The sequence below is a fragment of the Phycodurus eques genome, chromosome 14 (assembly GCF_024500275.1).
Source record: "Phycodurus eques isolate BA_2022a chromosome 14, UOR_Pequ_1.1, whole genome shotgun sequence".
Taxonomy (NCBI): Eukaryota; Metazoa; Chordata; class Actinopteri; order Syngnathiformes; family Syngnathidae; genus Phycodurus; species Phycodurus eques.
This window is the reverse complement of record NC_084538.1, coordinates 25,296,652-25,312,128: the sequence shown is the minus strand read 5'-3', so window position 1 is coordinate 25,312,128 and position 15,477 is coordinate 25,296,652. Positions and strand designations below refer to the sequence as shown.

Here is a 15,477-nt window from a genome sequence, read left to right as displayed (position 1 = left end):
ACATCTCAGTGTTTTGCAGTTCCCTCTTCGTTGTAGAGCCAACACTGAAATTCTGACATATATAACAAGAAACACAAAACTCTTTTACCTGACGCAGAAGATCAGGGTGCCACGAAAGCGCAGCTTGTTCAGCATTGACACATCACTCTCGTGTGTCGGGGCATGTGCTTCCTCAACCACTAACCACATGAACTTTTCTGCAGGTAACACCAGTCTCCTAGCGCCTCTTGCCGGGCCAAACCACAGCGTTTCCTTGTCATACACAGCACCTTTCTTTTGCCACTTACATTTGTCTTCCTCTGGCGCCGCCTCTTGTAGGTCGCGCACTACATCAACTGTTACTGCAGGGAGAAAGTCAATCAACTGATCCTGTTTAAAAACGTAGTTACCTTCAGCATCCTTTTGTTAGCCTGCTATTTTCCTAGCCGCAGCATCAGCCGCGCCATTCCCCCGGGCTACCAGTGTGCTCGCTTTCACATGTCCTGGACATTTGACCACAGCAACCTCCACTGGTCTATCAATAGCCTCACTCAGTCGTTGAACCAGCTCTGCATGGGCCACTGGATCTCCAGTGAACGTAACAAAACCCTGTCGTCTCCATGCAGCCAAATCAACAAACAAGCATCCTACCACATAGGCTGAATCAGAATACATAGTAACACTCTGACCTTCAGATATCTCCAGTGCCCTACACATGGCCAGCAGTTCTGCAGCTTGAACGAAGGGTTTCACAAAATCATTTGTAGACCAAAGCGTGTGGAATCAGAATTTGGGCCTCAACGAGGGCAGCCTCCACATGTATGTCTCCAGCAGCAGCCGTCAGTGAAGAACACCCGACCACCTGAAAAGCACTGCCCTTCCCTCAGCTGGCGTTGACGTTCCTCAGGAGAGAAAAAATTGTCTGTTGTACTAGAGCGGCTCCAACTACCGGAGACAAATTCCTTGTGTGTTTTGGACATACTTGGCAAATAAAGATGATTCTGATTCTGAGAGACGGAACCTGTCCAGTTGCATGGGTTCTTCCGTGGTGACGCTAGCCAGTTGATTGAGACCGGCAACAGGGGATCTGCCTTGGTTTGGCTGGCTACCGAGGCTCGTCCTCCAAGTGCGCAGTGACGCAGCCCTGCGCAGAACTCCATCCAGCTCGCGATCCAAAAGCCTCTTGTCTATCTTTACGACGAGAGCGATGAGAGTGTCCAAATCGGTCGGCAGGTCTAGCGGGACCAAATGATCCTTGATGGCAGGGGATAGTCCTTGAAAAAAATGCATCGAGCAGTGCCCTGTTATTCCACTGACTCTCAGCTGCTAGAATGCGAAACTCAATCGCGTTTGACACCCTGTGCTTGCCTTGTTGTAAGGTGACAAGGGAGCGAGCTGCCTCACGATCTGGTGTGGAAAACTGAAATTTTGCTCCATAGTCTTTACGAAAAAAGCCCACGAATGACACGCAGCGGAATTGTAGCTTCATTCAGCAGTAGCCCACGCCTCCGCACGACCAGTCAGGTGGGAAATGATGAAAGCGATTTTTGACCGCTCAGTGGGGAAGGCAGCTGCCTGCAGCTCAAAGTGGAGTTCGCACTGAGTGATGAACGGCTTAATATTCCCAGAATCTCCAGAGAGCCTCTCCGGTCGAGAGAGCTGTGGGCAGACAGCAACGGCGGTGGCAAGTGGCTGCATGGTGACTGCTTCACATGGAAATGTTGGTACCGTGGCGGTATCGGGTGTTGTGCCAACTGGTTCCTTCTTTTGAATCATTTTCATAAGAACTTCAAACTGTGAGGCCACCTGTCTCATCATAATATCCCTATGGTCTGACACTCCCTCTAGATGAAGGTGGAGGGCCGCAAGCTGCTCATCCTGCTTCAAGAGGCTTTGACCCTGCGCTTGAAGGGGTTTGCATACCGGGTCTGAGTCTGCTGGGTTCATGTTATGGCCAGTTCGTTCTGTCATGAACGCAACAGAGGATAGGACCCAAAAATGCACGACTCCAAAACAAATGGACAGTTTCAAAAAAGAGAGGTTTAATATACGGGCAGAGGTCGGTACACAGGCAGGCAATCCAAAAAAGGCAACAGTATCCAAAAGCATGAGGCAAAAAGGCGAGGTCGATAATCGGAACAGGGTCTAGTCTTACTGTGAGTCTTTGACGTGGAAACAAGGAATGCTGGAACGCGACAACAAGGCACAACGAACTGGCGACGAGAGAGAATGAGACACGAGGTTAAATGCAAGGGGTAATTAGGGTGAACGAGGCACAGGTGGTGCAGATGCTCTCAGGAACAGGTGTATATGAAACAGGAGAATGAGAATGGACTGCAAATGGGGGGGAAGGGGGCAATCCCCCTTCTCGGATGACCACCCTGCAATGGATATCATCAATATTTAACTACATTTGCGTGCTGGTGAAAAAGGGAACAATGTATCTCATCTGCAGCACCCTCTTTGACTGTAAACCGAAAGCACATGAGGTTTTTTCACCCAGTTTTCAACCGTTTGTGAGCTTCTGTAGTATATTTCAATTGTACTGAAGTCAGACTTCCTTTGAGAGGGCCAAATGTTTGGAGATCTTTATTCACGCCAACCATCTTTTCTTTGTAATTCTACATCAAAGGACTTCCTTTAACCAGTTGTATGTTTATTAGGGTTTTCCTCTCCTCCCAGACAGTAACCTATATTGGGTTTATAACAGGCGTCCTGGTTTTCAAAGAGGACTGTTTTGCATTATAGCAGAGAAGGGCCCCGGGTGGGAGATTAGCTCGACTGAGAGGTGCCAACAGGCGGGTATGGTTACTTCACGGACACAGAGTGCCACCTGGTGGCCATCTTAACACTCCAAATATGGTCATGGGGATCACCCACCTTCCGGGTGCACCCAGGGAGGGGTTAATTCCACGCCCAGAGAATTAAACCTTGATAAATTGAGATCCAGGTTTTTTTTCGGGGGCTTTTTCGTTGTTCTGGCAATGTAAGCAGCTGTTATGACACTAAGGCTTGTTCAACAAATAAAATTAGCCCAAATGCCAAGTGTCTCAAAGTCTACATTTATTCCTGCCCAACGGAAGCCGCAGTTTTCCCGGGTGACCTCCGACTCGGAATCACAGGCGAAAAAATCCACCTCACTTGACATCGCATCTTGTCACATTTTATCGTCTCCTCGCTGCATCCGACTGACTTTTGACCAATCAGCGATCATGTGGTTGTTTACCTCTGCTTACTACGCAGTTTTCAATTCTTTAATAAATACAATCTCCTTCCATCGAGTTACAAAGAAGAAACGGTTCAAAACATGCATTGCATATTGTAACGATGGAATTTGAGCAATACATTGATGACGACCTCATTTTATGTCACATTTGGCGATGCGATACTGGATATTTCAAACCATTTATTACTTAGAAACCCTGCCAATAATAATAGTAACCCTGACCCTAATACTGTAAGTAAAGAAATATTAAATATACATACAGACTTTTTCAATACAGAGCTGTCATCATATTTACTTTTTTACCCCATATGCGCAAATAAGTTATTGTACGTTTTTTTTTTTTAATATTTTTTTTTTACTTTTATTACAATTTACAATAGGACATTTTTTTTGTTTACATGCACTTTACATTTTCAGTGTGTATAGACGGCTGCCATGTTTGTCTTTTGTACTCCATCCATCCATCCATTTTCCATACCGCTTATTCTCACTATGGTCGCGGGCATGCTGGAGCCTATCCAAGCTGACTCTGGGTGGGAGGCGGGATACACCCTGAACTGGTCGCCAGCCAATCGCAGGACACATATAAACAAACAACTATTGCCATGCACATTCACACCTACGGGCAATTTAGAGTCTTCAATTAACCTACCATGCATGTTTTTGGGATGTGGGCGGAAACTGCAGTACTCGGAGAAAATCCATGCACGCACGGGGAGAACATGCAAACTCCACACAGGTGAGGCTGGATTTGAACCCGGGTCCTCAGAACTGTGAGGCACATGTGCTAATCAATTGTCACCTTTTGTGCTGTTCACAAAAACATTATGTGCAAATATTCATTTTCAGATGTTTTATTGCTTCGAAAATGTGACAGGACAAACGACAAATGCGTTTATGGCATGAAAAATATTTCAAAATTGTCAAAATTTACTCTTAATTATTGTGTATTTTTATTTCTTATAGAATCAATATCAGACCATTTAAATCAATATCGAATCAAATCGAATGGCCAGCTAAAAAAAAAATAAAAAAATCAATATCGAATCGAATCGCAACCTAAAGAATCACAATCTAATCGAATCGTGAAGTTTTAACAACGCCGAACCCTACCGTGCATGCCACTGGAGAAGAACCTCATTAAGTTGTTGCAATACCCAGAGGGATCTGTGAGCCTAAGTGCCAGGACAAAGCAGCTACTTTGCATTCACACACTAGCAGACAACTAAATAATCTGTTATTTCTGAGATAATGAATATATTTGAATTTGTGAAAGTTGTCTGAACAATTGCATGTCTGTGCCGTTATTATTATGATTGTATGAAGACAAGAGTGTAATGGGTTTAATGAGTTGTTAGGATCATTTATGCACATGGATCAGCAAAGTTTGAAGGACATCACATGTAAATTGTGCATCTCACAAGAGTTTTATGAAGCCATTTATGTCTTTACCATTATGCAAGAAGTGTACAGTATTGCAGTGGGCTACCACTATTTGCTGTCAGTCAGGATTGCCTTTACTATGAATGAATACATTTTAAAATCATCCTTTTTTTTTGTAAAAAAGGACTTCAAGCGGGCGGCATGGGGGGGGGGGGGGGCGACGGCGACTGGTTAGAGCGTCTGCCTCACAGTTCTGAGGACCGGGGTTTAATCCCCGCCCCCACCTGTGTGGAGTCCGCATGTTCTCCCTGTGCCTGCGTGGGCTTTCTCCGGCACTCCGGTTTTGCTAAATTAGATTCTCTTTCCCGTTATTGATCAAATTACAACCCCAATTCCAATTACGTTGGGACGTTGTGTTCAACATAAATAAAAACAGAATACAATGATTTGCAAATTATGTTCAACCTATATTTAATTTGAATACACTACAAAGACAAGATATAAAATGTTCAAACTGATAAACTTGATTGATTTTAGCAAATAACCATTAACTTAGAATTTTATGGCTGCAACACGTTCCAAAAAAGCTGGGAAAGGTGGTAAAAAAGACTGAGAAAGTAGAGGAATGCTCATCAAACACCTGTTTGGAACATCCCACAGGTGAACAGGCTAATTGGGAACTGAGTAATCGGGGGAGAAGCGCCTTGGTGAGAGAGGTACAGAAGAACCCAAAGATCACTGTGCCTGAGCTCCAGAGATGCAGTCAGGAGATAGGAGAAAGTTCTAGAAAGTAAACCATCACTGCAGCCCTCTACCAGTCGGGGCTTTGTTGCAGAGTGGCCCTATGGAAGCCTCTACTCAGTGCAAGATACATGAAAGCCCGCATGGAGTTTGCTAAAAAACACCTAAAGGACTCCAAGATAGTGAGAAATAAGATTATCTGGTCTGATGAGTCCAAAATAGAACTTTTTGGCCGTAATTCTAAGCGGTATGTGTGGAGAAAACCCAGCACTTCCCATTACCTGTCCAATACAGTCCCAACAGTGAAGCATGGTGGTGGCAGCATAGATGCTGTGGGGGTGTTTTTCAGCTCCAGGGACAGGACGACGAAGGAAATCAAAGGAAAGATGAATATCCTGAGACAATACTTCATGTTTTGATCATATGGGTAGAAGCAAAATCATGCATTGTAAAAATACATTGATCATAGATAGAAGTGTTCTCCAGAATTTTGAGGTCAACTTTGGGGGTGCGTATTATACATTGGTGCGCACTTTACATGAGAAATTATGGTAATAGTGTTTGAAGTTGGGTGTGTGAAGTCCCCTTCTGTTTTAGCTTTCTGAAGGGTAGCGAGGCTAATTTTATTGTTCTTATTTTTAAAGTAACATTTTAAAATGGGGTGGAACGGTGAACGACTGGTTAGAACGTCTGCCTCACAGTTCTGAGGACCGTGGTTCAAATCCCGGCCCCGCCTGTGTGGAGTTTGCATGTTCTCCTCGTAGCTGCGTGGGTTTTCTCCGGGCACTCCGGTTTCCTCCCACATCCCAAAAACATGCATAGAGGGGTTAACTGAAGACTCTAAATTGTCCGTAGGTATGAATGTGAGTGTGAATGGTTGTTTGTTTATATGTGCCCTGTGATTGGCTGACAAACAGTTCAGGGTGTACCCCGCCTCCTGCCCGAAGATAGCTGGGATAGGCTCCAGCACACCCGCGGCCCTTGTGAGGAGAAGCGGCTCAGAAAATGGATGGATGGATGGAATTTTAAAACACATAGAGCCACATTCCTTCACATTTGGAACCATTTTATTGTGGGTTTGACTGGGATCATTGAAAATAAATAATTTGTGGTAATATTTTCATTTTTACTGTAGCTATATGCCCTAAATGTGAAATAGGTAGGTTGTTCCAATGTTTTAAATCATCACAATTTTTTTCCAGTAGAGGTACGTGATTTAAATTATTCAACGATGTAAATTTTGCTGATATGTTAATGCCTAGATATTATATATTCCCTGTCAGGGAATATATAATATGGTCCACAGGATTCCATTAGTTAGTCGTGAGAGAGAGTATTGTTGATTTAGTCCAATTGATAGCATATTCTGATAGATGCAAAAATGTCTTAATGCTGAGTGAATTAGCTGAGTGGACTAGAAAAAGCAATATCCATTACACAGGATTTGCCTGTCTCGACTTGTGACTTGACTTGGGACTTGAGGGCAAAGACCTACTTGTGTCTTGCAAAGCAATGTGCAGCTCAGGTGATAGACTTGTCGGTGGGGGATGGGCACTTTGAAAAAAACATTGACAGGAATGACAGGAACAGAGTTCACAATATTGCATCTCAAAATAAAAATGTTCACCTCCTGAAATATTTACAATGGGTAGTCAAACTTATTACAATGTCGCTTAAAATAATTTTTAATACTCTATTTAATTGACTTATTTGTTGGTTTAACAACTGTTCATATACTTGACATGTGCAATACTTATAACTGGGGTTACAATTGCAATGCATTGAGGAATCAATATTTTACACACCCCAAGCCACGACATGCTTCAGCCACGACCCAAAAATCTGGACAACTGAAATGGTGAAAAAGAGTTCAACGCTACATCTCAACAATTCAGTACTACATTGGTCTCAGTTTTTGCACGTTTTTATTAATTACAGTATCTTCAGACATATGTATTTAGAAACAAATCCATGAATTCACTTTACAAGGTCTTTAACCCGTATTCTTCTGGTTTCCTTTGTCCAGGTAGCCACTGGAAGTGATGTCGGCAGGTGATGAGCAGGACAGTGAGGCAGCAGTGCCTGTATATGTGTACGAGTCCAAAGTCCACTGTGCCAATGTGTTATTGAGCCTTGAGGAGCAGCGGAGACAGAGCATCCTGTGTGATGTCACTGTGTTGGTGGAGGGCAGGGAAGTACGAGCACACAGGGCCGTCCTCGCTGCTAGTAGCCGCTACTTCCTACAAGCCCTGCTGGGATACAATGGGCCACCAGGAGAACCCATCATTAACCTCCCTGACAAGGTAAACGAGACATACCAACAAACGTATTGGCACACAACTCTTAAACCATTTTACAAAAATCGTTTGGACCAGGGTCTTAAATTAGCCTTGTTGTGTAAGTTTGGTGTTACAGTAATTTACTGGCCTGCCCAGAGCCCTAACCTCAACCCCATCAAAGACGTTTTCATCATCCAGGAGCATGGTCTCACTTCAAAGCCTTGTAAAAGGCCTTCATAGAAAAGTGGAACATGGTCACTTTAACTGCAAATAGGGTGGTGGGTTGGGAGGTTTGAGAAAACCAAATCACCCAATGGGTTGAAGTTTCAAATAATAAAAAAAAAAAGTTTAAAATGGGATTACTTGGCGAGATGCTCGTCTGCGTTTTGAGAACTGGTAGTTCTCCTAAGTTACTGATCCAGAAACAATTGGTCAAAAAACACAGTAATTATCCAGACAGCAAACTACATAGTTTACCTTAAATTCAATACAGTTACCATAGATTAGTATGTAGTTCTTAAAATTTAAATGACAGAATAGACTCAGGTTTTATCGTTATTTACACTGATTCCTTAGTATCTGGCAATTGCTAGGTATTGCTAGAAGGGGAAGGTTATATTAGTTTATGTCTCCATAGCGCTTTTCAGGACAATATAGCATATTACGAAAGTAAGAACAGTAAGTAAGCTTTTATTTATATAGCACTTCACAAACTCATAACTAATATGCAAATTTGAGACAAGTTAAAAAAGACAAGCGTCTAGACAAAGTAGACAAGAATGCAGACATGACAGCAAGGGAAAATCAAACTGGAATAAAATAATCAAAACAATAAGTACAGCAAGGCTCGAATTAAGCGGTCTCGCATCACTATTGGCAAGTCAAAATTAAAATTTTTCGCCTCAAAAGACAAATTGAAAAGCAAAACTGTGAATCACAGTTTTCGCTGCCATCGCTGCCATCGACGGATGTGACAACGCGATTACGTTATCGCAGAAAAGGTGGAAGTTAAGCAAAGCTTGATTGCTCGTGCGGGAAAGGCAAAACTGAATTGATAAGAAAAGAGCAAAGATGAAAAATAGCGAAAGTGTGGTAGCATTTTATAGTGAAATGCAACAAGAGCACCCATGACGTGTAAGGTTGTAACACGGACCTTTCTCTCTGCCGATGTGTGCCGGGGTTCAGCCGTCATGCTCGGCGTCTTCGTTTATCATAAACATCGTATTTGACAACGGATTCAGTGCAGCTGTTGCCACCATACTAACCCACGTAGCAGTTGGTGTTTGCGTGAGGTGTGTTCAGGGACACTGCGTAAATGGGAGTGAAAATGTTCTTTTGCAATACAGTGTAACGGACATCCTCTTGCCAGATGGCACCATGACCCCCAAACTCGGACCGGGACTGCATCCCTGTCTCCGCTCCCCCGCCGAGACAGATGGTCACGGGGATGCCTGGTTTATCTCACACGGACGCTAAATGAATTACCAGCCAGTCCGAAGGAGCTCATCAAAGTGGAGACTAGAAATGCTGACGCCTCACCTGGATTTGAAATCAATTAACAGCTACCCCAGAAACCTGAACTCCCAGTCATCAGAAGACCCCCCTGTGTGCAGGGCTCAAGATACTGACCCAAAAAGCTTGAAAATCCGCTGGTCCCGCATACCAAGATAAAAATTTAAAAGGGTCATGTGTTCCTTTTGTCTGGGACAATGGATGGAGCACGAGCGACACCCACAGGCGGTGGATGGCTACTGCAACTCAGGAGGAACTAATCATAATCTTCACCGGATTTTAATGTTGTACGATATTTTAAGAACTTTGCATGAACCCTCCCAGAGAAACCACCCCCTTTCAGCTGGGCATAAAGGCCGAAGCCCCCTTTGCTGGCTCTCGCTCGCATGACCAACTTGCCGAAGACTGGCTCAGCCAGGAAGCCCCACCTCTCACCACGAGGTGGCGAGGACACATCAGACCTTTTTTCCCGCCATAGGGCACGCTGCCAGCGCCCTGAGCTACCCTTGCGAGTGCCTGGGCAGCTCACGGGCAAACTCTGTTGGAAGGGGAATGGGCAGCACAGGTCTGGTCTGAGCGTCTTGGGACTATCGCCACCCCTGGGTCTCCGGCCGCCCTGCACTCGGAACGCTTTTTCTTGTTTTATCTTTTTTTTCTTCCTCCTTTTCCCGTCAATTCCACCTGTTTCCCCGGACCGGCCAAACATTCGGAAGGTCGACCAGCCTGCCTAAATTATGTTCCACGCAACGTAAGTCCAACATGCGGTCTACTAAAGTACAGATTGGTGCATATTTGGGTTTAAATTAATGAGAATACGAACCCCCAACTCAATGTCACCTCGCAGGCTCTTCCCACCCTCACAGCACAAGTTCAATCTCCTTTACCAATGTTCGTCTGTCCTTTGTTTTGCTTTTCCCTGCATTGTTCCCCCTTTAGATTCCCCTGTTAAATTTCATTAAATTTTCTATAAAAATCCACTACCTGCATCATCAGTTGTGTCTTTGGGCTCAACAAAAGACCTCTGGTCATCAAGAACTCTTATCTAATTCCTGTAGCAACCTTCAGATTATGAGACATATAGGTTTTTTCGTCACTTTGTCCGGAAGCGGGCATGCTGGGGCCTATCCCAGCTATCTTTGCGTGAGAGGCGGGGTACACCGTGAACTGGTCGCCAGCCAATAGCAGGGCACATATAAACAAACAACCATTCGCGCACACATTTACATCTACAGGCAATTTAGAGTCTTCAATCAACCTCACCACGCATGTTTTTGGGATGTGAGAGGAAACTGGAGTACCCGGAGAAAACTCACGCAAGCACAGGGAGAACATGCAAACTCCACACAGGCGAGGGCGGGATTTGAACCCCGGTCATCAGAACTCTGAGGCAGATGTGCTTACCAGTCCACCACCATGCCACTGAGCTCAGATCAATATTTTGTTATTATAGTCAGCCAGAGTTATCAATATCCTTGTCCATACTGTGTTGCATGTTTTTTTTTTTGCATATTCAGGACAAAAGCCCCATTTACATTTAAAACATTTTTTTTTTTTTAATTCCTCCTTTTAAATAAGACCATTCAAGCAACAAGTTTGTTATCATGTTTTTGAGATTGAAAGCTGCAGCTAGTGTGGACTGAATGGGTGGCAACATCGGGGAAATATTTTGAGGGTAATAAGCCGTCAGCAACATATTGAGATAGAACCAAAACATTCTGAACGAGTTCACTTTTGGAGCGGGGAACTTGGTTCAAAATTGTGAATGATGAACCATGGCGCAACTAAATTTTTAGAACGGTGATCTGAACTTTTTTTTTACTAGTTCGCGAAGAAAAACTTTCTCACCACTGATGTGACTTAAATACAGGGTGCTTAAAAGTGCCGAAGGGAGCAAAATTGTAATTCTTATTCTAGCAGTATTTCATAACTGAAGAAAGCAGCACTGGACAAGTTTGGAGACATCATGATCAAATGTCATGTACTGGTCAAAGATGATACCGAGATTCTTACCAGTGGATTTAATATTTTTGGGAAGTGGGCCAATAAACCTAGTAACAGCAGTGACAAATTAGAAGAACTTCAGTTTTGTCAGAATTAAGACGAAGATAATTTTTAGTCATCCATTCTTTGGTCGCAGCTACATTCAAGAAGGGCAATAAATTGTTTCAAGTTATTTGGATTAGCATAAAAATAAATGTAGTTATCACTGATGATGATCCAATGATCCAAGTTGCCGCCTAACCGTGTGGTCGCCTCGGTTACATGCTCTCGAGTATTATTTATTTATTTATTATTATAAAGAAATGTTTTTGTGTTTTTTGTTCATCTTTGGAGACATTACGCGACTCACTTACACAAGGGAAGATTTGCTAAACATTAGGGAGTCTACCCCGGAATTTCTTTCACCAACTTAAAGAAATCCGCTCAGTTTTTTCTCTGACTTACTTATCGGAGCGGGGCCCGCGCTGTACGGAGCATGGAGGCGAAGGCGGCGTAGGGGGAAACGTGCCGAAATCCAGGTCAAGCTCCGTAAGAGAGGATTCCGAATCCTTCTCCCGTCGATTGACCTTGTGAATCTACGCTCCTTCCCCAACAAAATGGACGAGTTTCATCTTCTCCCAAAGACCAGGAAAGACTTCGGATGTTCCACCGCTCTGTGCTTCAGGGAGACGTGGCTTTGTGAACGAGTCCCCGATGGCGCCGTAATGCTTCCGGGCTTCCAACTACATCGGGCAGAACACGTCACAGAGTTATCGGTGAAAACAAAAGGTGGCGGGATATGCTTCTATATCAACGGAAAATGGTGTACCGATGTCACGGAGCTCAGCACACACTGCAGGCCAGACTTGGAGTCACTGTTTTTGAACTGTAAGTTCAAAAAATCCCGTAGGTTTGCATCTTTCATACTCGCGGATGTTTACATTCCTCCTCAAGCTAACAGAATGCCACACTGCTAATGCGTCCCGGACAAGTAAACGAAATTGAAAAAAACCCACCCAGATTCACCCCTTGTTATTTTTGGGAACTTTAACACATACATGAAAATCAGTTGCCTTTCGGCGAAATTCGCCGTTTTGACCTCAAAATATGCCATTTACGTGAATCGTATCGATCCGATGAGTTTATCCTGGGCGGGGGGGTCGCTGTCGTCATAGGCTGTTTCGTACTCCTTCAATGCTGGCAGCTAGATCCATTCCAGACAACTACCATCCACACACAGATGTAGTTTCTGAAAATTACTCCGCGGTGGACTAATATATGAGCGCATCGGCCTGAGGTTCCACCTGTGCGCTTGGGACCTGGTTTGGATGTGTCACAGGAGTTGAAGAGACCAGAAAAAACACTTCTGCTGCATCTGCTGTTCAGAAGTAATGGTACTTTTACTCCGTTACAATTATCTAAATGTCGCTCGCTACTTTTATATATCAATTGCTTATTTACCAACTATTTAGTGCGCGAGACTACGACTTTGACTTCAGTATTGGGCGCTGTTTGCTCCAATCCAATTTAAGCGCTAGTGTAGTGTAGTTCACCAATCAAAGAAAGTCACATGACCGTCACCTTTTCTTTTAACAACATTTTCAATGGGAGACAGGTCTGGACTGCAGGCAGGCCAGTCTAGTACCCGCACTCTTTTACTACGATGCCACGCAGTTGTAACACGTGCAGAATGTGGTTTGTCATTGTCTTGCTGAAATAAGCAGGGGCGTCCATGAAAAAGACATTGCTTGGATGGCAGCATATGTTTATCCAAAACCTGTATGTACCTTTCAGCATTAATGTTGCCTTCACAGATGTGTAAGTTACCCATGCCATTGGCACTAACACAGCCCCATACCATCACAGTGATGTGCAGTGATTTCTCCAGATTATCTGAATCTTTTGGTGATACTATGGACCGTAGATGATGAAATCCATAAATTCCTTGCAATTGTACATTGAGGAACATTGTCCTTAAACTGTTCGACTATTTTCTCACGCACTTGTTCACAAAGAGGTGACCCTTGCCCCATCTGTGCTTGTGAATGACTGAGCCATTCAGGGAAGCTCCTTTTATACAGAATCATGGCACCCACCTGTTCCTAATTAGCCTGTTCCTGTGGGATGTTCCAAACAGGTGTTTGATGAGCATTCCTCCACTTTCTCAGTCTTTTTTGCCACCTGTCCCAGCTTTTGTGGAATGTGTTGCAGCCATAAAATTCTAAGTTAATGATAATTTGCAAAAACAATCAAGTTTATCAGTTTGAACATTAAATATCTTGTATTTGTAGTGTATTCAATTAAATATAGGTTGAACCTGATTTGCAAATCATTGTATTCTGTTTTTATTTATGTTTAACACAACATACCAACTTCATTGGAATTGGGGTTGTAGTTTTGGCTATGCATACACGCACGCACACACACGCACAGCAACATCAGAATTTGCACATTGACATTATATTTTTTAATTTTTTTTATTGATGTTCATGCTGTGGTTAAAAAAAATCATTAGTTACTCAATGTTTACTCAGTACTTGAGTAATTATATCATTGTGTACTTTTTGCTCTTACTCAAGTAATTTTTTGGAGGACTACTTTTTACTTTTACTGGAGTCACATTATTGTCAAGTAACAGTACTCTTAATTGAGTACAATATTTGGGTACGCTACCCACCTCTGGAGCGGACATCCTCTATTGATACTTTACATTTAAGCAACATTTTTGCTCAACAGATCAGACGGTGTCGTATTTGTTGCACTGGTCTTTGGTATTTTTGCGTTGAGGTGCTGCGGGTTGTTGCCCTGGTTCTGGTCGCAGTGGAACCGCGACGCACACGTAACATTGGTGTCAAGAGCTGATCCCCTCGTACATCTTGTCTTATAATTATCTATAGTAGTTAACTTACGGATGGTAATGTTAAATGTATTAAGCGACGGAGAAATTTTAGGGATTATGTTACAACACAGAATGAACTAACTTCAAATTCAGAAATGACCAATAAAAACTGAAAAATACTGTACTTAATATTTTATTTGGGATTAGCCTTTAAAGATGATAATAGTGAAAAATTAAGTGAAAAAGACAATGATTTTAGTCAATTATATCCCTGAATGAGAGTGCTTAAAGAGGAGGATGCTATTCATGTGGCATAGCTTGAAGCAGGCATCAGGTGCAGGTGGACATGTGCCTGGCTCAAGTTTGAGGCCAAAGCAAAAAAAGCAAAGAAATGAGGCAAATAAAATTTTAATCTTACATTGTTCATCAACATGTACTTGAGCGGTGTAAATCAATGTTTTTTTGCGTGAAGAAATTTTTTTTATTTTGCCTGATTGTACTCTTCAAAATTTTCCAGACTGCTTAATTTCTGTTAAAATCCATAAAATCTCTGCGGGGGCCAAGGGGATCCCCCCAGACTCCCCTACAATGTTTTTTTTGTTTTTGGGTTACCTTTTTCATGTCTTTGGTGTTAACAAAACTAAACTCAACCACAAACTCCCTAAATACAAGCAGCATATCGACTGTCCTACCAGGGAAAATAACATTTTAGACCACTGTAATACAACACTGAATAATGCATAGTGTGCTATACCTCGTGCAGCTCTGGGCTTGTCTGATCACTGCTTAATTCACTTCATATCAACATACAGGGAAAAACCTAAATACGTGAAGCCTATGGTGAAAACAGTGACGAAGTGGACCAATGAAGCAAAATAGAACTTCAAAACTGTTTTGACTGCACAGACTGGAGTGTCTTTGAAACTTCAACTGGCAGCCTGGATGAATATACGGACACTGTTAGATCCTATATCAGTTTCTGTGAAGAGATGTCTTTACCAACAAAGTCATTTCTCACATTTAATAACAACAAGCCGTGGTTCACTGCTAAACTTAAGCAACTTCGCCAGGCTAAAGAGGACGCCTATCGAAGTGGGGATAGAGCCCTGTATAATTGTGCTAGTAACCAGCTGACTAAAGAAATAAACATTGCAAAGAGAAATTATGCAAGCCAGAAAAACAGTTTACCCCTATCGACTGTAAACCAGTCTGGCGTGGATTACAATCGCTAACCAATTACAAGTGACCATTCCCCCCAAGCAGAGACCAATAAAGAACTAGCTAACGACTTGGACACCTTCAACTGCAGATTTGAAAAGGACTCTTTCACACTCCACACCCACTCAGCCGGCCCACTGACCACCACAAACAGGATTGTGAGACGTATCTTCAAACAACAAAAGATCAACAAAGCGGCAGGCCCAGACCTTGTGTCCCCACCCTGTTTCAAAAGACTGGGTGGATCAGCTCGCTCCAGTCTTCACGCAGATCTTCAGTAGTGGAACTCTGTGAGGTACCATCCTATTTCAAACGCTCCA

The 15,477-nt window shown here is 43.1% G+C and overlaps 1 protein-coding gene across 4 annotated transcripts in view; it reads left to right on the top strand.

Moving 5' to 3' along the window:
• LOC133412651 (transcription regulator protein BACH2-like) overlaps positions 1-15,477 on the top strand; it is an 85,393-nt gene that overhangs the window by 16,160 nt on the left and 53,756 nt on the right. For all 4 annotated transcript variants that reach the window (XR_009769792.1, XR_009769791.1, XM_061696147.1 and 1 more), the window contains exon 2: positions 7,356-7,632. Coding sequence is in view for 2 of the 4 variants with exons in the window: in XM_061696147.1 (XP_061552131.1) it covers positions 7,372-7,632 (261 nt within the window). In the remaining 2 variants the exon portion in view is untranslated. The remainder of the gene's footprint in view (positions 1-7,355; positions 7,633-15,477) is intronic.